The following is a 25,910-nucleotide window of genomic DNA, read 5'->3' as shown; positions in this document are numbered from 1 at the left end:
CAAGCAATTGGAGTTAGCACAAACTCCCATAACAGCTACTGGCTGACCCGTCATGACTAGCACTGTTCTGAATTGTGTCTGGTTGTTTTCGTAGCTGGTCTGAATGAGGTAAGGGAGTACCAAAAAAAAAAAAAAAAAAAAAGAATGAATGAATGGAACAAAAAAGAGATACGTCGTGTGCCTGCGTCACCTACTCCCCACCTGCGGAAGGATATTTTTGACTGAGAATTGTAGTTCCGGGATCTGGCGCTACTTCCCACGATGGAAAAGAAACTGGGAAAGCCTTACAGGGCGTAAGAATGCGTCGGAGTTACACGTCGCCACTAGCAGGTGCACAGCATTGGGAAGTCTTACGTCCGAGGCGAGAGATGGCATAGCATATGGCGTTTTCTCTTTAAAACTATAGGGGAAAAACGAAAAGGCACGTCCTCCAGAAACCTTAGCGTGCGTTCGCTAGAATAATGTCACGGTAAGTTAATCGGACAGGCCTTCCGTGGTACACCGTTTTGCACCTAACTACTAGCTAAAAGCTAAACGTAGCATGTTTGGCTAACAGCTGACAAGTCAATATGAATGCATGAGCGTTAAATTTCATGGCTTATTGTTTGATAACATTTGTGGTGTTGACCAAATGTGTTGTCCCTGATGGGGGTGTTTTTTAAGGAAAGAAAATGTTGTGTTATTGTCTCGTAGCTGCAACTGACGTCAGCTGGGGGTTTGACGTAACAATAATTGAATCATTTCTGAGCATTGTGCTTCATACATATCTTTAAGTTAAAAAAAACCCAGAATATTCAGTGAGATTTGTGTGTGTGAGTCGGTAACATCACGTGTGGTCTACCATTAACGTTTCAGCATTTCTAGGTCAGCTGAACGGTTTAACGATGACACATACAAAGCTGACAGATGCTGCAGTCTGTACCAACACAACAGATGATTTACACTCAAACGTGCCTCGTAGTGCTATCAGACGCAGGAGAGTCACTTGTTGCCTTATGCATAACCTTATGGCTTACTGACAACAGAGCTTAGGTGTTGCAGATAGATGTTGACAAGAGTGATGCAGTGCTTTTTTGTCATACAGCACCTATTCCCTGCAGGTTCTTGCCCTACACTCCCTTGAAACGAGAAAGTAAGGGTATTTAGACGGGAGTTTCCAGCACTTTCACTCAAAGAAGTGGCCTTCCACGAGCATCCCTTTGCGTGTATGTGTGTGTAAGTCTAACTGAGACTATAATTAAATGCGATGCATGCCAGTGTGTAAGAGGGGAGACACACACAGATGGACTGCCAAGGAGACTGAAGGTGTGCGCCTGTCATTCTTCAGCCAAAGCTAGATTTGTTGGGCACAAGGCAGAGATGCTCTGGCATACACCGACACCCTTTTTTTTTCTTCTTCTTCCTTTGGTGATTAGGCGACATGAGTCACCAATGTTGTGGTTAGTGAAAGGGACAGCTGGGGGAGGTGTAAGGGGAAGTGGAGTGGGTAGAGCTGATTGGGCAGGCTGACGGGGCAGCACAAACTCTAATTAGAGTAGAAGTAAGAGCTTCCTTATAGTGTTTAAAAGGAAGGGCTTTGCTGTGCACGATGCATACTCTTGGCCTGTTTGCACAGCAGGATGTTGCTTGTTGGTGTTCTTACAACAGGGTGTTGACCAGTGTGTGTGCAAACACTTGTGAGTACAGCCACACCTCCGCAATGAAAATGATGTTATTTTGTTTGGAGAGGAAAAAAGCATGAAAGACCCTTTGTTATAGGTCCAGGAAGGTCCTCAGATGAAGTGATTTGATTTGTCTTTGCTGTTTACATCCTTGAGAGAACAAAACTGTAACAAGTTAATGATTTCCATTTATCTCATGCATGTGAGAGCATTAACTTCCAAGTCACCTTAGTTCTGTTCATTTCCTGAAAGTTGTGACTTGTTTCTGCCCAAGTTTTGCCTTTCTCGACAAAATCTAAAATACTTGATGTGTTTTATTAATCACATGCAGAGTCACAATCGTATTTTATGTATCCGTGTTTGCAAACTTGGTGTTCTTCTTTGTAGTATAGAGCACATTCTGCGATGACTCTGAGAATAAGGATTGATATTATGAGAATAAGGATTCATAGTGGGTTACTCAGAACTTGCTCGTAATGTTTGTTTCAGGTTTGCGGACAAATTTTGCTGTCAGATTACTGATATGTGCAACAGTTTGCAGGATGGATTTTGTAATGTTTGGTTTTCTTTGGCAGGTGATTAAACTGTTAATGTTCTTGTAAAGGAGAAGCTCTAAAATCCCAGGCCTCCCCTCAGTTAGACAGAGCTTCCCTGAAAACACTTGGCCATCCTCCAGACCTCAAATTGATTTCTCATCTCTTAAGTCCTAAATCTCCCTTCATGCCGCAAGCCTGCTGCTAGAATGAATCATTTTGGCAGCGTGTTTGCATGCAGGCGAGCCTCTTTTCACAGGTTATGGTTGTTATAGTGTTATGTGGCTTGTAGTTGCTTAGATTCCAAGTAGTGGTTTGTCTTACTGATATACTGTGTTATTTCTTCTCTGGGGCAACAACTCGTTTGTTGCATTTGCCCACAAAACATCTATCAAATACAAACCATATATAGTGTTTTACTATTTGTATGCAAAAGACAGAACTGAGACTTGAAATCTTCTTAGATGCTAATGGCAAGAATCCATCATTTTAGAGGGACATTTGAAGTTGTCCAATAACCATATATCGGCCATTACACATACATCTTCCTGATATGCCTATGTGATCTGTACTTTGTTAGAAATGCTGCAGTGATTACTTAGAAAAATTGAGCCAGAATCATCGCACAATTACTCCAAGAATAGTTTTCTAGCTTTCTGTTTTGTAAAGGGAAAAATACCAACTGCATCTTTTCATTAAAGTCAGGTTTCATCACAAATCCTCCAGCAAAATGTTGGGTTGTTCCCAAGCACAGTGCTGTTTAAATGTACACACAAAGGCTGTAAATAAATCAGTGTCCTCTAGACCATTCTGACTTTAGAAAAATGCCCTTTTATTTTGTTGTTGATTGTTTTGTTTTATAGTGAGCAGAATCATGGTCTGAATGCCTTAAGGGCGAAACATATACAGACTCTCTGTAGACTTCTCTTGTTAATCTTTTTGTTTTATTTATTTATTTTATTTTATTACATTGTTATTAGAGTTGATATTATACCGGAGCAGACAGTGGGTGAAGGACAGGTTCACCCACTGCAGTTACATAGTGTGCAAAGTGTGTGGACCTGAGTTAAAGTTGTGAATATTAGCCTCTGGAAACACCATTGTTAATGATAATATCTAAAACACAGAAAGGCTGTACTGAGGTTAACAACTTTGTACCAACATTGCCAATATTTGCCATGTAATTTATTTATATGCTTAAACAGTCACTTTTTTAGCTTTAATGCAAAGGCTAAAATCTTGCAGACAAAAGCTCATAAATACATGGTATATTAAGTCTTTGTTGTGTGTTTGTAGGCGCAAGTCATTTTATGGTTTTCTCACAGAATGTTAATTTTACCCCAAGATGTGCGCTCTACATTTAGAGCATCACAACACACATTTGTACACACACAAAGAGTTTAGTAGAATAGTTAGCCTCTGGTAATTACAGCAGTCATATGGCCTTGAAGAGAGAAACAAGAATCCTCTTTATCTCGTTTTTTTTTTCCTCTCTGTGTTTGTGCCGAAGCTCTGCATGTCCTGGAGTTCGTTCTAGAAGAAGGGGCATTGCCTTGTTACATTGTTGTTGGTCTGTTGGACAATTTCTTTGTACTTGATTGGTTTGAGGAATGGTGTATTTGTTTAGTAGTTAGGTAGGTTTACATTATAGTAACTTGGATAGTATCAAAATGGACTGAGGTCCTGAGTAACAGATTATGGTATCCGAAGGATTTCAAACATTACATTTGCTACTGAAACAGTGAAGTCAAACACATTTATAATGTCCGCTAACTTGATGTGGTTAGTGGTTGTAAAGGTCATTTATTCTCAGTGAACCACTGTGTCTGGAGATTATCCCACAAACATAACATGTCAGCTGGAGGACTGACTAGCTTCAGCATCGTTCTGAAAAATGCAAATGTTGACGATCTAGAAATTAAACTGCCAACTCATTCTCAGCATCTGTTTCTTTCCTATAGAGTGGCTATCAGCTGACTTGTTTACTCCCAGGTGTCCCACCATATTGAACTCAATCAGCAAAATGTCAGGTATATTTGCAAAATGTAATTTCTTTGCAGAACTTTGGATTTATTATGTGTGTGTGTGTGTAGATTTAGCAATAGAAAGATGGATATAATAAGACCTTTTTTTTTTTCTTTTAGGTACCTACACACCAGCTCCTGGTGGGCCATTCTCGGCTCTTACCCCAAGCATGTGGCCCCAGGACATTTTGGCCAAGTACCATCAAGTAAGAATATGGTTTCACATTGTTGATAAAACAAGTTTCTTGAGAAATCGAACATTTCAGATCTTAGAAATTGAGAAAAAAATATTAAAGGCTGTCACACATCTACATCCATCTTTTTTTAGTTTTCTTCAACAAAAAAAAAAAGAAAGAAAATAAAGAATATATTTAAAAAATTAAGTGCATTCAAGGTTATGGTCCCACAGTGAAAGAGGGGTGGAATTCCCTTTAGTGTTTGCCCAAATCAAAGTGAAATAAAAGTTTTTGATTGTGTATAATCCATGTATTGGTTTGATATGAATATCAGTAGACATCGTTTTTGTTTTCTGTGTTCTACCAGTTTCATTATCAGGTATTTACAACTAACCATAAATATTTAGTTTTTAAATCACCAATTAAATAACCCACAGGTTTGTATATAATGTATCTGAGGTTACTTTTAAATTGAGAGGAAAAACGTAGTTAAAATGTGTTTTTGTGCTGCCGGTTTATATCTAAAACACCTACTGTAGCCTGTTTGGGCGAAGGTAACGTTGTTCAGCAAAAGTTACCATGGTGATCTCGTCAGTTTAAAACACTGCTCCTTTAATGGCACTGAAATCATTAATCTCACTTTTTTATAGCCACGTTTGTTTGATATAGTCATGTTTCTACTAAGAGATGTTCACCGATTAAATGCATGTCACTGTTTTGTTTCTGCAGAAAGACTCTTCACAGCAGCCTGAACTCCAGTATGATGAATTTGGCTTTAGGGTGGACACAGAGGGTATTTCATTTATCCATGACTTCTTTTTTGCTCTCTCTCATTCACACACACAGACAATTATTTTCTGTCTTAAAACTTTTTTATCATCATTTGGTGAATCGCAGTAGGGAAAATTTTTTTTTTTTTTTAGATATGAGCATAGTAGCTCTATTATGTAGGTGAAGTGCATGTGATCTCAGGGTTTTTCCAGCCTTGACCTATTATGACGATGAAGAAGGCTATTTATTGAATCGTCTTTGAGTGTGTATTTTGAGTTTTAAACCCCAGAAAAAGGTTTTGTTAATCTATCAGACAAATTTTTAGTGATTTTAAAAAACAATCCAAATACACACAATTATGGTTCCAATGTCATGAATGATGAAAGCAGAATTCTCTGCTGCTCTGAAGTGTGCTGGTTGACAACTTATGCAAAAGTAGACTACTCTCTCCAGTCCTCCTGGAGACTGAGCTGAGTTTGTTTTAAGTGAAGCAGCTTTCATATCTCTGCAGTGCATGCCCACAGTATTGTAGCTGGTACCATTTTCCATTATATTGTTCTCCTTAATCCAAGAGTTTGCAAGTTATAACAATTTTAATATAGAGCCTGCACAGATAACAAACTAAAGCTGAAGTTAAGGCTGAATATATTACTTTCTCTTAGATGGTGGGGAGCCTAAGTCTTGGCTGGGCACTGAGGGCTCGCCCCAGCGTGAAGACCCCCAGCAGCGACTGCGTTGGCAAGCCCACCTGGAGTTCACCCATAACCACACAGTAGGTGACCTGACCTGGGATCTTATTGATCCTGTCCTTCCACGCTCTGAGCGTTTGCATTCCTTGGTGCTAGGAGGAATACCTCATAGTATGAGACCACAGGTAAGCTTTACCAGCAGTGTTGTTTCTTGTAGCATTGACTAGAAGTCTAAAATACTGTTAAAGCAAGCTAGTTATATAGTGATGTTACTGAAACATTGTTTTTTCCCCTCCTCTCCTAGCTTTGGATGCGTCTGTCTGGAGCCCTTCAAAAGAAGAGGACCTCTGAGATCTCTTACAGAGAAATCATCAAGAACAGCTCTAATGATGACACCACAGTTGCTAAACAGGTAAAATGCCTAACTGTATAAATGTGTGAAGACTTATTATTGTAATTATTATTATTAAGTTCAAAAAGTACTGCCTAAACACAGTCAACAAATCTGTCTGACACATTTGGAGATTAGACTTCAAGCATTAGGGTGTTTTGCACTATTTTTCTTCATTTGCTCTGCAGAATCCTTAAAGATCTTAATCTTTTGTCCCTCAGATAGAGAAGGACTTGTTACGGACTATGCCAACCAATGCGTGTTTCAATAGTCTGACCAGTGTTGGAGTTCCAAGGCTGAGACGTGTACTGAGAAGCCTAGCATGGCTCTACCCTGACATTGGGTACTGTCAGGGAACTGGCATGGTAAGAACACATACATAGAGAGTCTGTCTGATCAGTTACATTACTCAGAGCAGCTGATTCAGCATAGAAGGTATTCTCCTCTTTACGCTCTCATTGTTTCTCATATCTGTCTCATCCATCCAGGTTGTTTCCTGCCTGTTGCTCTTTCTCGAGGAGGAGGATGCACTATGGATGATGTGCGCCCTGATCGAAGATCTTCTCCCTCCATCTTACTTTTCCTCCACTCTGCTGGGCGTTCAAACGGATCAGCGAGTTCTCCGCCAACTTATTGTTCAGTACCTGCCGGCCCTTGATCGCCTTTTGCAGGAGCATGACATAGGTAGGATCAAGCATCAAGAAAGATGATGAGAGTTTAGTCCTTGGGTTGTGGAAAAAGGGTTGTGAGTTGCACCCTATACTGTACATTGTGTACAGTACGTAACATCATCTTCTTTTTTTGAACACCCAGAGTTGTCACTGATCACACTGCACTGGTTCCTGACATCATTTGCCAGTGTGGTGGATATCCGTCTGCTCCTAAGAATCTGGGATCTGCTCTTCTATGAAGGGTCACTTGTGCTTTTCCAGGTGACACTGGGCATGCTTAAGATTAAGGTTAGCCACAGTACTTCTGCTGAATCTCAATAGCCTCATGCAGTTTGCATTTTTCTTGAATGCTTTACATTTATTGTTATTGTTTTCTTTAGTCGGTGTGTGCAGTTACCAATTTGATTTTTTTCTCTGGGGGAGAGCAATTAGGACGGAAGATAAAGCCATCATCCTAATCCTAATCTTATTTAATTTACTTCTTGACTCCAGGAGGAGGAACTTGTGTCATCAGAGAACTCTGCATCCATTTTTAATACTCTTTCGGATTTGCCGAGCCAGCTGAGAGACGCACCTGCAGTTCTAGGGGAGGCTATGAGGCTAGCAGGGACACTCTCCCAAGAAACTCTGGAAGCTCACAGACACAAGCACCTAGCCTACATCCTAAATGAACAGGCACAGCTCAGCAATGGCAACAACACAACACTCAACACCAATCTCAACAAGGTCAGTCATTATAGTATTGGCATAATTTATTAGTCATGTGGTTTAGACAGGGAGAGTAGGAGTTGTATATTTACTTTCTTCTAAAAATTTTGTTAAACAAAAAGAGGGGAAAAAATTGAGATTTTATTGATAAATGTTTAGGTGGTGAGGAGGCAGTCGCTGCGCAGGAAATCCACCCTGACCTCCCTGCTTTTTGGGGAGGATGAGGCAGAAGCTCTGAAGTCAAAGAACATAAAGCAGACTGAGTTGGTGGCCTCCTTGCGAGAGGCCATATCCCGCATCGCAGAGCACTTCCATTGTCTGGATCCATGCCACTCCAGCACTGTGAGTGTTTATGTCCTGTTCTGAACTACCAATCAACCAAAATAAACAGAGCATCAGCCATGCTGTACTTTCATTTGCTGTCTGTAGCATTATAATACTCCCAAATTGTGGAATTAATTTTAAGATTATTATTTTCTCACATTTTGACTTCATATCGATCCGTTCCATTTTTTCTGTCTAGGATCTGACTCCAGACTACTCCATGGAGAGTCATCAGCGGGATCATGAAAACTTTCTTGTGGTATCTCGCAACCGACGGAGACGGGCAAAGGCTTTGCTAGACTTTGAGCGTCATGATGATGATGAACTGGGCTTTAGAAAGAATGACATCATCACTGTGAGTCATAATTTACAGAAATGCCGGCAAAAAAGAAGCACAGCTTTAACACCGTCTGGTCTCTGTGTCTCATCCTGCTATATTCTTGTGTCGCTCAGATTATTTCGCAAAAGGATGAACATTGCTGGGTTGGTGAACTCAACAGCCTTAGAGGTATGTGGGATTTAAAAAAATAATAATATTTTTTATATATAAAGAGCCAAAAAAAATTATTGATCTAGCACATTTAAAATTTTAAAAAGCCAATCCAAAGGCAGATGTATTTACATTCCACATTTAAAAATGAAAAACAAAGTAAAGAATTATACAAGTGATAATAATAAAAATGTGCAAAATAAGTAAAATTGTGTAAAAGATATGGGATAAAATTATAAAAGGAATCAAGTTAAAGTAAATAAGTAAAATGTAACAATAGAAACAACAGATATAAACAATCAGTAAGTAATTATCCGCTGTATGATAAATTTTGTCTTTAACAGGCTGGTTTCCAGCAAAGTTTGTTGAGATTCTTGATGAAAGGAGCAAGGAGGTATGCACATTCTTACGTTATTCTCTTAATTAAAGCTAAGCACTTTGAAATTGTCCAGTTAGCTGATGTTTCTTCCGGTGTTCGATGTCATCAACTATGCACCCGGTTTTGTCTTTGCTTCTTTATTATTGTAATGTCCTGACTGTCGAATCATACAGTGTCTTCAACAGTGATTGACGATCTCGTACATGTCTTCAGTACTCACTAGCAGGTGACGACTCTGTGACAGAGGCAGTGACAGACCTGGCCAGAGGGACTCTATGTCCAGCTCTGAAGGCTATCTTTCAGCATGGTCTGAAGAAACCATCTATACTTGGAGGGCCATGTCACCCGTGGTTATTCATAGAGGAGGTAGGAAAACGTTTTGTCATCACAGTACCATGTATCACACATGCGTCTGTCAAACTGAAAATTTAAATTAAATCCTCTTCTTTTTACTCAGGCGGCCAGCAGGGAGGTAGAGAGGGACTTCAATTCTGTTTACTCAAGGCTAGTCCTGTGTAAAACCTACAGGTGAGGTGTACAGAAAGTGTTATTCTTTGCTATATTAACCCAAATTGTAATGTTCTCCAGGGCCCATCAGGGATGCACTTGACTTTAATTAGCATTGCATGATGCTTTGTTAAGAACATAAATGGGCCATTTACCGTTAACTGTATGCTCAGTGCACTGTGTGCTTTTTGCACTACTGCTAGTAGAAATTTGGAAGTAACAAGTGGTTGTCTTTGGGATTTACCAGGTTAGATGAAGATGGAAAAGTACTAACGCCAGAGGAGCTGCTTTACAGAGTGAGTGAACACTCTATTTATTAATCACCAAGTGTTTTGTCAGTAATATGAGGCGTAGCTTCTAGTCTGTAAAGTTGCCGTGTAGCACTGAGGACTGATAAAGTGCATGACTGTTTCCCTTTGATTACCTTCTCAGGCAGTGCAGTCAGTCAACATGAGCCATGATGCAGCACATGCCCAAATGGATGTCAAGTTTAGGTCTCTTGTGTGTGTTGGCCTGAAGTAAGTTTCATCACACATGCATGTAGAATTGAAATCATCAAAGTCACTCTGTAGAATCATATTTTCATACCGAGTCTGTTTGAATCCTAACATGTTTCTCTTCAGTGAGCAGGTGCTGCACTTATGGTTGGAGGTGTTGTGCTCCAGCATGGCGGCTGTAGAAAAATGGTATCACCCATGGTCATTCCTTCGTAGCCCCGGATGGGTTCAAATCAAGTGTGAGCTCAGGTCAGTCTGCTCAAATCATGGATGGTTACCGAGTGTTAAATTCTTGAAGTTGGCTGTATCTTATCCACGAGCCATCTTTTGCATTTTCCACACAGAATTCAGTAGTGTAAAAACAGGAATATACATGTAAAAGAAGCTTGAAGGGTAAAAGTTAAACAAAGTGAAGCTGTGTATCAATCAGGATAATGATTAACAAACTTGTTTTCTCTTCAGGGTCCTGTCAAAGTTTGCCTTCAGTCTCTCCCAAGATTGTGAGCTTCCCGACAAAAAAGAGGTGAGTCAAGGAGCATGTGACAGCTTCTCAATATAGAGTGGTTGTGAGCCAGTCTTACTATCAAGGACGACTTGTTAGAACTAAGTGAAGAAAAACATTATGACTTATACTGTTTCAGAAGTCTGCTATTCTGAAAGCAGAAGTTATGGAAGTGCTGGTTCAGCATCACCTCTTTAGTTGGGATCTCTAGGTAATGTCGCTCATCACACTGTCGGTAGATTAGCGTAGGTATTAGTGTTCTTTGTCTTTTACCCTTCATTTTCAGAGTGAGGTGGCACATTTGTAGAATAAATCTTTGAAAGAGGAAAATTTTCCATGTCACTGTAGAAGTAGACTAGAAATGGCAGTTGCTAGTGCTATTAGTGACACGCTGCCATCTCCTTCCTGCAAGTCAGACTGTCTCCTCTGGGGGGAAAAAAGCCTCATCGCTATGAGATCTACTGATTTCACTTTTATATTATTATGCTGACTGTCGAAACTATAGTCATCATGTGCGGTCAGTATCATGATTTTTTTTTCCCTTCAGACTCCAGATGGTAACTCGTTGTGTTGTTTTGTTTTGTTTTGTTTTTTAATTAAGGCAATATTCTTTTAGGCAGATAATAAAACATATTTTCATTAAAATTGCTGATTAGTGTTTCTGTCAGGTGTTGCTATCAGCGATGCATTACTAACTTCTGACTTCAAGTAAAAGCTTTCCACATTTCATTTATGTCCCAGGAAAAGGAGCAGAAGCCACTGAAAGAGGGAGTGCAGGATATGTTGGTGAAACATCACCTGTTCAGCTGGGACATTGACGGATAAATGTGCAGCAAAAATGGCTGAAACCTACGACTTGGTCTCAAAGTCATAGCTTAGCCTTTTTTTTTTTTTCTTTTTTTTTTGTTCTTTAAATGTTAAAAAAAAGTGCAGAGACAAGAAATATAGACACTACTGTCAGCCTGCTAAAAGAAGTGACTACTTCACCAACCGGTTCACCCTCTCATCCTGTGTCAGTTTTGGACAATGGTAATACCCAAATGACTGAAACTCAACTGGCTCGTGTTGGCTGAAGCATGTGCACATCATTGTACATAATTTAAACTGATCAATACCCAGTACTGGAGGTTTCACTGCAAGGTTTAAAATACATATATATCTATATAAACATCTTACACACTCCTGCCATAGAAAGAGTTTGTACATCTAGGACAGACTACAACATATGACCGAACAGCATTTTTTTTTCAGTACCTGAAGCTCATGGTGCATGAGTGGGTGAGAAATACAATCTGTTCTTTTGTTCTGCTCATAATGTTGCCATGACGAACACAAGTTTTTGTAACATTATCCTAAATTCCATCCTCATCATCCTTTAAAGATTTAAGGCCAAACTAGAACATTACTAAACACAAAGCTGTAAAGTTACAAACTATTTTCAAGTGGAATGTATTTTACCTCAGTATCACAAATTCCACAAAATACTTCATTAAATGTTGCACATGCCAAGTAAAGCCTTGTGAAGTTGTGATATAAAACTATGGGTATGTGTGCTACCTAAGCAGTGGTAGTAAAACGTCTGTCTTGTATAATATAATGTACATGAAGCAGATAATTTGTGTTACACCTATATATGTATAAAAAAATAACTACACATACAAGTCTATACTTTGTAATGTTTTTTTGTATATGCTTGTGACTATATGTACCATTAAGGCAATTCAAACATAGGACTTTTTATCTGTATTTTACATACAGCTTTACAGACTGATCTCTAGCTTTGACATAAACATCCAGAAATAAACTGTATCAAGTTCAGTGAGCTGTGTTACATGTAATGAAACATGTTCATTACTGTTTTTAAGACAAAGGTTTTGACTTTGTTCTTTTGATTTTTATCCCTTAGACTTAAAGAAAATACTTAGATGTTTCTTAGGTCTACATGACTTTTTACTAAATTGTCAAATTAACAGTTCTTTCTTTTCACTAATATAATTTACAGTAAATAATATTTCACCAATCCATAACGCTCTAAGTCCTGCTGTACAAAATTTAACTAAAGATTTACTGAAGAAAAACATCTATTCTCCTGGCAAATCATTTTTGCAAAACGTTACCCCACATTTCTTCTTGTTACTTTGCTTCCAATGAAACAGATTTAAACTTTTCTGAAATGGTCTTGAGCAATAGTTTTGCAGTCTTTGTGAAGGTCTTACAAAGTGTTTTTTCTTTGGACCTTGGCTATTTTTTTCACTCATTTTCAGTTCAGTTCTTGTACCCGACTGTTTTCAGAGGAAATGTTTTATTGTTAAGTCTTATGACACTGACACCTAACTTATGTGATGTCTATGCTGACAACACGGCAAAGATCCATTTTTAAATTGCATCTTTAGGTACTTTGTTACTAGCTGCCTGTCACAAAAACATACAAATGATTCTCTACAAAAAATGCCAGGGATAGCAGTGTGAGAGACATAAAATAGCCAACAAAGTGAATCCATCAGCCAAAGGTTTGCAAGGTGTGCAATCTGTCCTTAAGAAGATTGACAAAAGGGGCACAAAAGAAGTGGCAGGTCTCAAAAATGACAACAGAAGAACAGTATCTGAAAGTAATTTTTCTGAACTAAGAGGGGAAAAAATTCCAGCAAAGACCTAACAGGACTAGAGTTGCATTTGGCTCTGCAGTTGATTCATCTACTGTTCACTGAAGCCTCGTCAGAAATGGTCTCAAGAATAGCTGGCTGTCAAGAAGCCATTTTTGAGGAAGGGAAACTGGCAGAAAAAGCCTGGGGTTACACAACAACTGGACAGAAAGTCTGATGGAGTGATAACTGCACATTTGAAACGTTTGGTACATAGGAGGTCTGGAGAGAGGCACAACAGTGAGTGTCTGCAGGCATCTGTAGAAACTGGTGGCAACTGTGTAAGGATTTTGACCTGCACTTCAGCCAGTGGTGCAGGGGATCATGTCAATATTGATGGATTTATAAAGCATTAGTACCATCTGGAAAGCATCTGTCAACAACCTCAACATAACAATGATTTTGAGCACAGTGCCCCCCCAAAAAAGCACACCTGGATAGAAAAACACAATAGAATGCTGTCAGTCATGGATTTTTCTTCCTAGAGCCCAGGCCTCAACATAGCTGAAGCAGTGTGGGCTTGTCTTGATGGAAAATGAGGGGTTAGATCCATGCAAATAATATTACTGCAAATAATGTCAGAAATATTGAAAATACAGAAACACAATAGCCAGCACTGTTGAAAAGTTCAGTAAACTGTGTTTATTAATGGTCCTTTTCTTGTAGGAAGGGGTTTAAAATGTCACAATATGTCTACAGCAACAAGCCATAACACATGGGATATGAGAATTACAAGTAGCACTGCAAGTACGGCAAGTATTACAATCAGTAGCAGCTGCTGAAGTGAGAAACTGTGCTGTATTGGTACTAACACTATTATAAGGTTTGTATATAGACCAACGATGGAAGAATGACAAGTACTACTGAATCTAGGTGTGCAAGTGAACTTATCTCAAAAGATAAAGACCATCCAAGAGTAAATGTTCTGCATGTCAAATAAATAATTATAAAACAAAACAGCTTATTTTCTGTATACCTAGAATCTTAAATCAACTCTGCTACATTTGTGATTTGCATACATTTTGTACATCATTCCAATCAGTAAAACTAAGAGGCAATTAATGCTGTATAAATAGTACAACTGTTTATCATTGCAAATACACAGGGAATTCATGGGTGTCACTAATAGCTGCTCGTAAATATAGGGTATTGGACCCTTGTCTTGGGTTTATCCTTCCTCCCTGCCCCTGAAACTGAGCCAGAGGACTGTTTTCAGACACGCATAAAATATGGATAAAATTAAATATATTCATCATCCTGAGTGAGGCTAACCTGAAAAACCACACTGCTTTCAATCACCCAAGCCATTCAAAATGGTAAAGGCAGCTGATATTAAATGCTTAGGAGGTGTATGCTTTTAGTGTGAGACATACCCCTCTGTGTTCCCTTTGAAAAATAATTAAATAAAAAGTATGGGACCTGGTGTAAAAAAAACTAAACAAAAACCCAATAAAACTAAAAAAGGCGAGGAATAATAAGACTGAGGAGAGTGTCTTGCTCCAAACATCTGCTTCCTTCCCTCATGGTGTGTGGAATGAAGACACTTGGTGGAGTGACAGGAAGAAATGGGACCTGTGGACTTTTCAGCAGCTCCCTATCCCCGATGAGGAAGGCGCTGCTGTGGGGTTGGTGCTGCTGTTCTGGCCTTTTCCTTTGTGCCTCTGGCCACCCCTTCTCCTTCCACCACCTCCAGACTTTGGCTGTAACGTAGATAGAACGAAACCGCTCAATAAGGCAGTCGCTGCGCTGCATCACAATGCCAAAAACAACAACAAATGCAAAGACCAGAGTCCAGTCTCCACAATTCAGCCTCACTGTTGCTTTTGTTTTCTGTCAACACAGTTTACCTTGTTCTCTTTGTTGCCCTCCTTTAACTGAGGGTCATCATCTCCCTCTCCCTTTGAGAGCCAGCCACGAAAGCAAAGGAGATGGAGAGAGTGTACAGGAGTGATGTGGATGAGTTAAAATTTAGGGTGAAATATTACAAAGCAGTGTATAGATTCACAGACAAGATGTTACATGAGAAAAAAAGAGGAGGAGGAAACAGAAGTAAGCAGAACAGCAACTTCGAGGTAAGTAATCAGAATCTGAAGAAACGCAGGAACTGCACTACTGCGCACACACAGAATTTGTACATACAGCATACAGCTTTAGTACTTTTAATGACTTGTGACTCACCGGTTGTGTCGAGTTGGAGGCTGCCGGCTGAGCTGCTGCTCCCACATCGTCACCGGCCACCACGGTGCCGTCCTCTTTTCGCAGCGGCGCCTTTTTGGTAGACTGCATTTTGATTTGTGGCGGTTTTGAGTTTGATGGCATGTTATTGGTGGATTGCAGCAGCTGAAAATGATATGAGACAACACGTTAGTCCCAAAGAACTATCTGTGAGCACATAAACCTACAATGATTTCTACATTTTGGACATAATCTTAATATTATTTCCAACTACAGCTTTAGAACCTGGCTCATGATCCTCAGATCGCTGTAGCGTTAACTCAACATAAACCTTCAGCTTCCAGAAGGCTTTGCTACCTTAGTGATGGTTCCTACAGCTTTGGTGCGCCCCTCCCTGAACACCAGCCTCTGGTCACAATGCAGGTACTCGGGGGTCTTGATGAAACGGAAGTGGACTGAAGCCTTGTCGCCTGTTCGTAAGCAGTCTCTGTTCATGGACAGGATGGTGGCTGTCTGCCGTATGCTGCCACAGTGGACTGCGTGTTGAATTGGGGGAATATATACGTAAAGGACAATGAATTGATGCTTACTGTGGTTGTAAAATGACCATTTCAGTCCCATAACATTTATACATACAAATGTTCAATGTCATTTAGAAACTTTACTATAAATCTTTGCTGAAATGTCCTGCCTTTGCCTTAAGGTGACTCTAGAAACACACACAGAGCGTGTCACTGCTACTCACCCATGGCCTGGTATCTCGGGGATATTGTGGTGGGATGATGCAGCACCAGGATCTCAGCCTCAAACTCCCAAGTTGCCTGTGGGTTTAGCCTCGGGGACACCATTACCATGCCTTTCCTTATGGACGAACGCTTGATCTTTGGAAGCATGTGACAAAACATGTCATCATTTTCACTGCCCTTCTATTATCAAGATGAATAACACTTTTCAAGACCAGCAATAAGGCCTAATGAGTAAAAAAAAAATGATAACATTTAACTGACCTATGCAATGCCAAGCATCTGCACTAGACAGTGGATGGTTTTATTATTTCTCTACCTTTTTAAGAGCAAACGAGGCAGTCTGGCCACCTCTGACCTCCTTCACAGGCATTCTCTTACGGTGTATTGATTTGACAGCAATAGAGATGAAGCTCCCTAGAGGATCGGGTCCCAGCAGCATGGTGTCATTCAGGCGTATGAGCCCACGTAAAGTAGTTCCCGATACTACAGTTCCCACACCCTAAGACATAAACAACACATGACCTGTTTTTTTTGCATTTAATTTACATGATAAAATACATTAGGGAGAGCAGTTTATCAGTGTTCATAGTACCGGTACAGAGTAGGTATCATCTATTTGAAACTCAGCAGGCTGATCGTCCCGGTAGGATGTTCTGGAGGAAAGCAGGTTGAGAAACATCTTAAGCAGGTCCATGTTCTCACCGGTCACATTGGAGATCTGAAAGATGGGGCACATCCTGGGGGTGCACAACAAACACAAGTAGCTTAAAGTGAGACATTTTCTTTCTGCTGCTGAATCTCGCAACAACAGACCCAGTACCTCTCCGAACTGAAGTTTGAAGCCGTGACTATGACGTCGTCCTTGTTCTGTACCAGGACAGGAATTTTTCTGCAGCCTGGGGACTTCAGTAACCTCTGCAGCAGCTTTAGGGTCTCTGATAGAAGGAAATGAAGACCACACAAGTTATTTAGTTGTTATTGTAATTTTTTTAGCATGTGAAAATGCAGACAAACAGCATATAAGCTAATAGAAGCCAACTCAAGGTCTGATGTATTTTTTGCATAATAAGGAAATATTGCAAAGCAAATAAAACCCCAGAAGGCTTACCTTGCAAGATGTTGGCTGGGCACATGTCTATCTTGGTTACCACTACAAACACAGGCACGTTCAGAGCTAAAGCCAGGCCCAGGTGCTCTTTGGTCATTCCTACGATACCTGCGTTACTGCCCACCTGGAAAGGAAGGGAAAAGTGAATTTTATTCCTACACTTGTATGAAAAAGAAAAAAAAAGAAAAAGATTTTTGGGACATCATGGATATTGTACATAGACACGCACACCATCTTCCCTCCCCCTCCCCCTTTCTGACCATAAGCATGCAGAAGTCTGGAAGGTGTCCTGTCATCCCAAACACTGTGGTCTTGAGGTATTTCTCATGGCCGGCCAGGTCTATGAAGGTAATGACCTTAGAGGACTTCTCGCAGATTTTGGTCCAGTCCAGACTTCCTCCATGACTGTCTGGTTTATTCACCACCTGGGAGGCAAGTACAATAACAGAAATCCTATGTAAACATACAGTCTTTCATCTTACATCAACATTTTCTGTAGATCCTCCATATTACTATTAACGTTCACCTCACCAAACTCATTTCTTCTCACACTTATTTTAACAGTCAACATATTTCAGCACCTCATGACTCAATATATGAACCATCATTAAAAACACGAGTCATTTTCAGAGTTACACTTCTTTTAGAAGTAAAGCACTGAGCATACACACTCACCTGTCCTTCTTGGTCAAACCCCAGGATATCATTGCCCACACTGCTGGTCCTGCCACTCTCCATCTCATGCTTGTGTCTGAATAGTTTCTGGCGGGCAAAGCCCCTGCCGTTGTCCAGCTCACCATGTGTTAATACTCCCAGCAGAGTACTTTTACCAGCATCCACATTGCCCACCACTGCAACCCTGAGAGACACAAGGATACCATATAGGTTGAAAAAAGAGCCCTGGATGCTTCAGGGATAGAACAGAATAGAACTGAACAGAATAACTTTCATTGTCCAAACTAGTGGGAAACTGTCAGTTATCAATTCATACTAAAAACTGATAATTATCAGCACACATTCATACACACACATGCATAAACCATTGGTAAAGTTATAAAAATATATTGCAGCTTATTATTCATCATACTAAAATCATCCTTTATATAGCTTTTTACAAGCCAGAGGCATCCTATAACATTGACCTGAGTGCAATTCAGATTCAGTCCAGTTTGTTCCTACTTACCACAGTCAGGCTACCATACCAGACTGAGTATTGAACATGAGGACGATTTCAATCAAGCTGACATTTACTCTTTCCAAAACGTATTCGCTAACTCCAAAGCCTCTTAGCTTCCTCGTAAGAAACAGTCTCTGACTAACTTTCTTATTGATGTAATCAGCATTAGCTGCAAAATGTAATTCCTTATCACAATGTTTTCCCAGATACTTAAACCTATTAATGACTTCCACAGACTGAACAGAAAATGAAAGACCTGTTTTAGGGCCTGTGTAATTCAAGACAGGCTCTTTTGTGTTGTCAATGTTAATCAACAAATAGAGAGATTTATAGCATTCCTCCAACCTACGCAATGATGCAAAATCATCAGGGTTGGTATTCCTATGACCGGGACCAACAAGAGTTATATAATCAGCATATTACACCAGCTTCATATTCCCATCCTGTAGCTGTACATCATCTATATAAAGAGAAAATAACAATTGGGATAAAACACACCCTAACAGGTTCCCCGTATTACAAATTATTTCATTAGATACAACATGAGTAATACAGACCTTCTGCGAACAATAAGTTTCAAAATATCTAATCCACTGTTACCCTCTTATTATTTGTTCTTGCAATAAATTGTGTCTTTGTATTAAAGGCTGAAGTCAGATTGACAAATATAATCCTTCCCTGATCAGCTGTTTACTGTAAGCGATGTGTAACTGTATTAAGTAGTATCAGTGCAGTGTCTTTTGTGCTCCTTTGTGACTTGCATGCTAACTGCATACAGGCCAACTGATCCATAATAGCTGAGGTGAGGTGTTTTTTAAGCACTCCCTCCATATAATTAGACAGTACACAGGTCAAAGCCACTGGACAAAAGTCAGTAAGGGATTTGGAACCTGGCCCTCTTGGGATTGGTTTAATTACAGAAATCTTCCATCATCATCACACTATCATGATCGTAGCTTATGTCTGTATGTTTGTTCCCAAAATCCTCCTAGATGAAACCTAGGCTGTAAACCACCTAGAGTACCAATATTTATAACATCTACAAGGTGATTTATGACTATTATTATTATTATAAATATTTAGCTTAAAATAAACATTTCTTTAAATTTCCTTTAAAATTCTCAGCTGTAATTGTACCAAGTGTGCATCTGACTTTTTCCACACCCGAGGGGCCTCTGGGTTTTTTCAGTAGTTTATCTGATAAAAAATTGAAACAGTCTGGTCAGGACACATGTCACCTGTACTGAACACACTGTGCACTGTTGAAAGTAAGTGTGACTTCTTTACTGCTCACCTGACCTCCAGGAAGTCCAGCTCACCCACACGCCTCCGTATCAGATAGTCACGTACCAAACCGGCAGCCTCATTGCGCTCCCGTAGAGGGATCAGGTCAGCATCCAGCTGCTCACACATGGAGTGAACTGTGGCTACTGAGGCCTCCATATCTTTCTCATCCAAACCCCAGTCACCACCATCTGCACAGGAGGAGAACAAGAACAGATGTGTTACAAACTGTTACAGAGTGAATAGGTGAAAAGGCGGAAGAGAGAGACTCGTAATTTACACTACAGTATCCTTGGAATTTGGACAAGGGCTTTTATATATCTCTCACCTGAGCCCATTCCAACCACATAAATAGTCTCTCCACATCCCTCTTCCATCCTGTCTCGTAGCTGCCGAAGTAACGAATCATACTGCTCTCCATTTGGGCTAACAAGTGCCAGCTATTGGGTTCCAGAGAGGGGAAGAGAGAAAACATAAAGAGTAACACCGGCCATGAAATTGTTAAATCAAATATTCTTCTTCTAATAACAGTTAATAATAGTCCCCGGGAGAGACTGCATCAGGTAAGGTTGTTTAAAAAAAAAAGAACAGGCATTGAACCAAACAGTATTACTTATTTGGGACATTTTAGTTTTAGTTAGAGGACACTCTCATACCCTGTAAGCAAAAAGAAATCTGAAGGGAATGGTAGGGTCGAAAGCATCACTCAACATGCAAACACAGCTGCTTCTTTTCTCATGACATACCTCAAGGTTACATGAACACAGTGTTGTTATCCCTGCTGATATGGACCTAAAAACACCTTGAAGTGCAATGCTATTTGTATAAGAAGAACCTGCTTGTTTTATGTTTATTTGTTGTGAATGTTGGCCTGAGTGTGTAGGACCTTGGGAAGAGTAGCTAAGGATGAGGGTGATGCTCATGGGGACCCTGATTAAACAAACATTTTTTTATTATTATTTGCTAGTTTTTGTTTCTATCTTTAAAAGAAACCAGCACATACACACACAAAATGAATTAAGTGAACTACTGAGGAAATGTAGTTTAGGTCCAGTAGTAGCAGAAACATACTTTACTTAGTGGCAGTACATTGCTTTCCCTTTAAGGGTGGGTTACAAGTGTAATAGTACTATCATACTTTATACTAAGAGATATGCATTTGGAGCTACAAGGGCTGTGTTAAAGGCCTGCTAGATGAATGCTAGTGCTAGATGAATAGTACCCAGTATACTGGGTTATTGAGAAGTTGCTACACAGAATAGCATATCAGTTGCTGACATGCTGAAACTATCAGGAGTCAAAAGTCAACAAGGGACTGCCTACCTGATGCAACTCTGTGCAATGTGTTTATGGGACCAAAAGACACCATTGTAACTAGAGATGGACCGATCCGATATTACGTATCGGTATCGTCTGATACTGACCCAAATTACTGGATCGGATATCGGCGAGAAATAAAAAATGTAATCCGATCCATTAAATATCAAAAAAGCACCTCACAAAACTTGCTACACAGCTTAACTCGGCTCATAACCTAGCACGTCGCAGCAGTATGCATCACGTGATAGAGCGGCTGTGTGTATTTGTAGCTTCGCTACCAAACCAGCATTTCATCTCCGAGGAAGTTATCCCAGAGAGAAGTAAAGCAAGTGTGTAAGTTCATCTCTGAATGTTTGTAAAGCATTTTAGCGTTAAGCTTAACAACCGATATATGGAGCAACTGCTTCTCTCTCTCTCTCTCTCTCTCTCCTGCTGCTACTTCAATCGTAAAACTGCTTAATGATCAGCTGATCGGCTTTTCTGTCGTGAGTCCGTCTCTCTTCTTAGTTTTTGGCCCACTTCTCACCAGAAAGAGGAAACCAGCGGTTGAACAACAGCAGCACTATTAAGCTTGATAAGCTGTTGTTAGAATTTATTTAATATTACTTTCTACACCAGGATCTTTTTCTACGTAGCTGGTAACTGTGCAGGGGCGGATCTAGCAAAGTTTAGCCAAGGGGGCCGATAGGGCATGAACAGGGAAAAGGGGGCACAAAGACATACTTTTCTTTCTTATTCTCATTTAAAATGTCTAGCTTTTAATAAATAATTATCTGAATCTTACACCCAAAGTTTTAATCTGATGTAAAATATATAGTAGTCCATTACTGTATATAGTAACTATTAAGTCTAATATACCCTAGTAAGCTATACTACTTTTTCCTTTGGGAAGGCACCATCTGTGCAGTCTGCAATTCTGTTGAAGAAAGATGTTGAATCTATTTAATTATTCTTGAAAAATAATTTATTTCTGTGCATTTTTCCCCCTGTATCAAATTAAATTTGATTACATCGATTAAGCATCATGAGGTGGAGGGTGGTTCCCTATTTTTTTTTGCTGGGAGTTTGCAACCCTATTAGTTAGGTTGCTTAATATTTCTGCTAAGTACTCTTTAAAATACCAGAATAGGGAGGATGGAGTAGGTTTAAGTTTATTAGATTGATTGGTTTTGCTGAACTATGAAATATTTTGGGCGCAGTGTATTTTTTACATACAGGTATAACAGAATAGCTTTAGTGTTGTTATTTATTTAAACTTGAGTGTAAACTTATACAAAATGCAGCAAGATATTAAAAAAACGTTTTATTGATTAAAAAATACACTATATCGGATTCATATCGGTATCGGCAGATATCCAAATTTATGATATCGGTATCCGACTTAAAAAAGTGGTATCATGCCATCTCTAATTGTAACGTGCAATTTAATACCTGTGGGCAAAGACATGATTGCTTTCACTCTTACATTTAAACACTCCGGATTACGTCAGGCCAAAAACTCTTTTTTTCATGCTACAAGTTCCGGTATTTAAGAGCAACTTTCAGTTGATCAGTATGGTTCAACAGCACATATAGCTACAGCCAACAATATATATCATACGTAGACATTATAGGCAAAACATGTCGGGTATTTTAGCTGGTACCCTGGGAAGCCGACCATATTATCTCATTGTTCTTTATTATACCGTATGTTTTTGTTTTGGGTTCACAAATCGTTAATAACAGATGAGCCATATTCACTTGTTTTGAGAAGTGCTTCTATGTGCAGCTAACGTTAGCGCCGGGCTCCGCTGCTATTTTAGCTGGAGCTGCTAACACTTGCTAGCTGTTTAGTGTCAACAAAAGCAGCTCGATGTCCAGAAAAATCACTCGTGTGTTATATTTGGTGCTTAAAAATACTCCGTAGCTATAAAACGTTAATTACATAGCTATAGAGGAGGGGCGCATTATTTTTCTCATTCATTCATTCACTGACAGCAGCAGCTAGCATTAGCTTGGCGAGCTTAGCTTTACCTTGCTAGTAAAGTCAATCCCCCGATCCTCGGGCTCGCCATTGAGCACGTCCCCATCCTCGAAACACTCATCCCCGGCGTCGTCGCTGCATCCTCCACGGTCTGGAGCAAATATACTCGCCGGGACTAAAGCATCGGCCAGCGGTACGGAGCCAGGGCTAATGCCTGGCTCATGCGCCGCCGCTATTGATGCCATTTTTATGCCAACTTTGCAGTAATAAATTGCAGGGTTTCTAAACTGTTGTGATGACGGCTGGCAGGCAAACACACACACATATACACACTAACCGGTGCACCTCGAGCTGTCAACTCCAGTGTTAGTTAAGACATTTGCTACGCTACAGTTAATGACGTTAGCAAGGGTCTCACCGCGCTTTAACTAACATTAAAATAACGCTTACTTATGTACCGTCTGTCCGCATTTGAAAATGAAACCTACCAGCACCTGAATATTAACAAGGAGGGCGTGGATAACCGTGTGTTTTGACATCATATTCACCAGTAGAGTTGAAGTCACTGGGAAAATGTTAACAGTGGACCAATACCAGTGAGGGGGTCGTTCATATGATTACAAGCTGGATCAGCCCCTCACACTCAGAGGGCAACAGGGCTCGAATAGCGATATGCTATTAAGGTGTAATTAGCACGTATTCCTGAATTACATACAAGTAATTTAAACATTTAAGATTAATGTATGCAATAATTACTGTGTCGGTTTGGTCTGCTTTGGTCTGACACCACAAGGTATTCAAAAGTTAATATTGTCTGACCTATGTCATTATGACAAGGACATGATATGTTGTACTTTTCAATTATTATTGTGACCAATGCTCAGTCTAACATTGATCTGCAGTCTGAAACGTCACTTCTGTTGTACAACCTGTTGTACCTGTTGTACAAAATGTTGTGCTCGACTGGTAAATGTTGTGATTAAATAGCCAGTTTAGTGTAATTTACCTGATTACTGTTTTGCATTTCTTAATGGCAACAATGTGATGTAATGTGTACAATTTTTCATTTTATATTTTCCTTTTGTTGTTGTTGTTGTTCTCCAGTGACAGAAACACTATACTCATAGAGCATAGTGAAGTGCTTTTTTATATCTTTTTTTTTTTTTTTTTTTTTTAAAAAAACTCTCTTTTTTATGCTTCACACCACATTTTATTTCTCAGGGATAATATGGGAGACTGAATTGTGAAAAATAGCCTATTTGGTTGGGGGTTTTTTGACTGTTTTGAGCCCAAATTGTTTAAAGTAAATTTCAATATTGAAAATCTCTAATAAGCACTAAATATTGCTATTTATTTTTGCTTTCTGTTTTTGAAGCTAGATAATCCTTCCTGGTGTATTACCCTCACACAAACTCTGATGCTCCTGTATTTACCCAAGAATAGTGGCGTATCTATGTAGTTTGATTGACTTTTGTGCAGCTGAGTGGTGTGTGACGTTTTGCATTATATTTTGTTACAATTTTGCATCACTGTCAGATTGATATTTTTGTTTGTTTGTTTGTTTTTTACTTTTATGTTACTTTAGTTAAAGCTATACATCCTCAACACTCAGAGGGAATATCCTCAGAAGACTTCCCACCTACATTAGCGCTCTATTGGTTCTCCTTGTCACCTTGTAATAACAGCTGCCTCTTATTGGCCACCAGTAGTAAATAGTCGTTACAGAATGTGGACTGTTGTAGTATTGCACTCTGACCACTGGAGGACAGTGAACACTCAGATCACCTTTGTGTCAGACCACAAACAATATAACTATTCTCGAATTCTTCTCACCTTCAAGCATTTTCACTAATAACTCTTAAGTAAAATAATGCATTTTGATAATTGTCTGCTAACTACCAATCAACAGATAGCATTTTTTTTTTAAATAGTTTGCATTTAATCATAAGAAATACACACAAATATAATTGTTTTGTGCTGGTGTGAAGCCTGGAATAAATGTTGTACACAGCAAAATCTCCAGTGTTAAATTAACACTAGAGAGTGTCTATATGGGTCCACACCTCTGAGTGTTAAATACAACACTGTTGAGTGTTAAATTAACACTTTTGACAGTGTTATATGTTTAAAAGTAACCTAGTCAGTTTTGAAGATTAACAATGGCTAACACTGAGCAGTGCTGATTTTCTAACACTGGAATATTTCTAACATTTTGAGTTATTTTCCAGTGTTAGAAAATCAGCACTGCTCAGTGTTAGCCATTGTTAATCTTCAAAACTGACTAGGTTACTTTTAAACATATAACACTGTCAAAAGTGTTAATTTAACACTCAACAGTGTTGTATTTAACACTCAGAGGTGTGGACCCATATAGACACTCTCTAGTGTTAATTTAACACTGGAGATTTTGCTGTGTAGTGATTTGCATTGCATTATCGCATATAATTAAAGTATGTAGCTGAATTACTGGCTTTCATGTGATGATAATAGATAGTTTTAATAAATATTCAGTAAAACCTGTACCAGGTCTTTGTGTGTGTGTGTGTGTGTGTGTGTGTGTGTGTGTGTGTGTGTGTGTGTGTGTGTGTATAGGCGAATATGTGTGTGTCATAAGATCTGCTGACTGCCTTAAGACCACAAGCATGAGCAAACATGTCACATCTCTTTGTCCCACTGAACATCTGATAAAGGAACTGGTTTTCACAATACTAGCAACAAAAATGACATAGCTTTTCCAGATTGATCCTGTAGAGAGATGAACTTTGAAAACAATAATAATAATAATAATTCCACCTGCTTTCTGAACAAACCACACACTGTTTGTTGGTACAGCTGAACTAAGATCCTCAGACGTTCACTTGTAAGGTGGTGCATAACTTTGAACAAGTTGATCTGAAAGTGAAGATAATCTTTCCAAATACAAAATATGCCAGTTTTGATCACTTTTTTGGGAAACATAATTAAACACTAGTAATAAACTCCACCACACCTTCTTAAAGGAGTCTTTGTTAGTCCCAATTAGAACAAAGCTTTTTCTAAAATCTTGTTAAATGGAAACAGGCCTATAGTTACTGAGGGGATCAGGGTCCATGTTGTGTTTCTATAGGACTGTGTGACTGCGTGCTGACTGTGTGCTTTAAAACAAAATGAAGTGACTCGGTTTACTGCGAAG

General features: G+C 39.4%; 2 protein-coding genes across 4 annotated transcripts; one reads left to right on the top strand and one right to left on the bottom strand.

The window, feature by feature from the left end:
• Nucleotides 1-227: 227 nt before the first annotated feature.
• On the top strand, nucleotides 228-12,141 carry sgsm3 (small G protein signaling modulator 3). 2 transcript variants are annotated; one of them, XM_084926248.1, is made up of 22 exons: nucleotides 228-469; nucleotides 4,156-4,224; nucleotides 4,339-4,424; nucleotides 5,124-5,187; nucleotides 5,828-6,039; nucleotides 6,159-6,266; nucleotides 6,467-6,610; nucleotides 6,734-6,929; nucleotides 7,059-7,204; nucleotides 7,409-7,642; nucleotides 7,784-7,966; nucleotides 8,148-8,303; nucleotides 8,402-8,456; nucleotides 8,783-8,832; nucleotides 9,031-9,183; nucleotides 9,275-9,345; nucleotides 9,572-9,620; nucleotides 9,757-9,842; nucleotides 9,948-10,070; nucleotides 10,284-10,344; nucleotides 10,463-10,534; nucleotides 11,065-12,141. In XM_084926248.1, exons 2-21 carry the CDS (start codon nucleotides 4,218-4,220, stop codon nucleotides 10,532-10,534), a joined length of 2,256 nt encoding a protein of 751 aa, XP_084782374.1. In that variant the 5' UTR covers nucleotides 228-469; nucleotides 4,156-4,217; the 3' UTR covers nucleotides 11,065-12,141. The 2 variants fall into 2 exon arrangements, with proteins under 2 accessions (XP_084782374.1, XP_084782373.1); XM_084926247.1 differs by lacking the exon at nucleotides 10,463-10,534 and having other exon boundaries at nucleotides 229-469.
• Nucleotides 12,142-13,582: 1,441 nt separating this feature from the next.
• On the bottom strand, nucleotides 13,583-23,273 carry gtpbp1 (GTP binding protein 1). Of its 2 annotated transcripts, XM_084926249.1 has the most exons (14): nucleotides 22,789-23,272; nucleotides 19,784-19,895; nucleotides 19,466-19,646; nucleotides 17,670-17,853; nucleotides 17,255-17,419; nucleotides 16,995-17,118; nucleotides 16,707-16,821; nucleotides 16,479-16,623; nucleotides 16,203-16,385; nucleotides 15,886-16,021; nucleotides 15,498-15,676; nucleotides 15,144-15,305; nucleotides 14,813-14,863; nucleotides 13,583-14,665 (listed from the first exon to the last, which is right to left on the bottom strand). In XM_084926249.1, exons 1-14 carry the CDS (start codon nucleotides 22,981-22,983, stop codon nucleotides 14,549-14,551), a joined length of 2,049 nt encoding a protein of 682 aa, XP_084782375.1. In that variant the 5' UTR covers nucleotides 22,984-23,272; the 3' UTR covers nucleotides 13,583-14,548. The 2 variants fall into 2 exon arrangements, with proteins under 2 accessions (XP_084782375.1, XP_084782377.1); XM_084926251.1 differs by lacking the exon at nucleotides 14,813-14,863 and having other exon boundaries at nucleotides 22,789-23,273.
• Between the last annotated feature and the right edge of the window lie 2,637 nt (nucleotides 23,274-25,910).

The sequence above is a fragment of the Perissodus microlepis genome, chromosome 4, assembly GCF_051167445.1.
Source record: "Perissodus microlepis isolate ML-2025 ecotype Zambia chromosome 4, ASM5116744v1, whole genome shotgun sequence".
In the NCBI taxonomy this organism is placed as follows: Eukaryota; Metazoa; Chordata; class Actinopteri; order Cichliformes; family Cichlidae; genus Perissodus; species Perissodus microlepis.
Note: the sequence above shows the minus strand (reverse complement) of the source record. Positions and strands in the feature narration are given on the sequence as shown.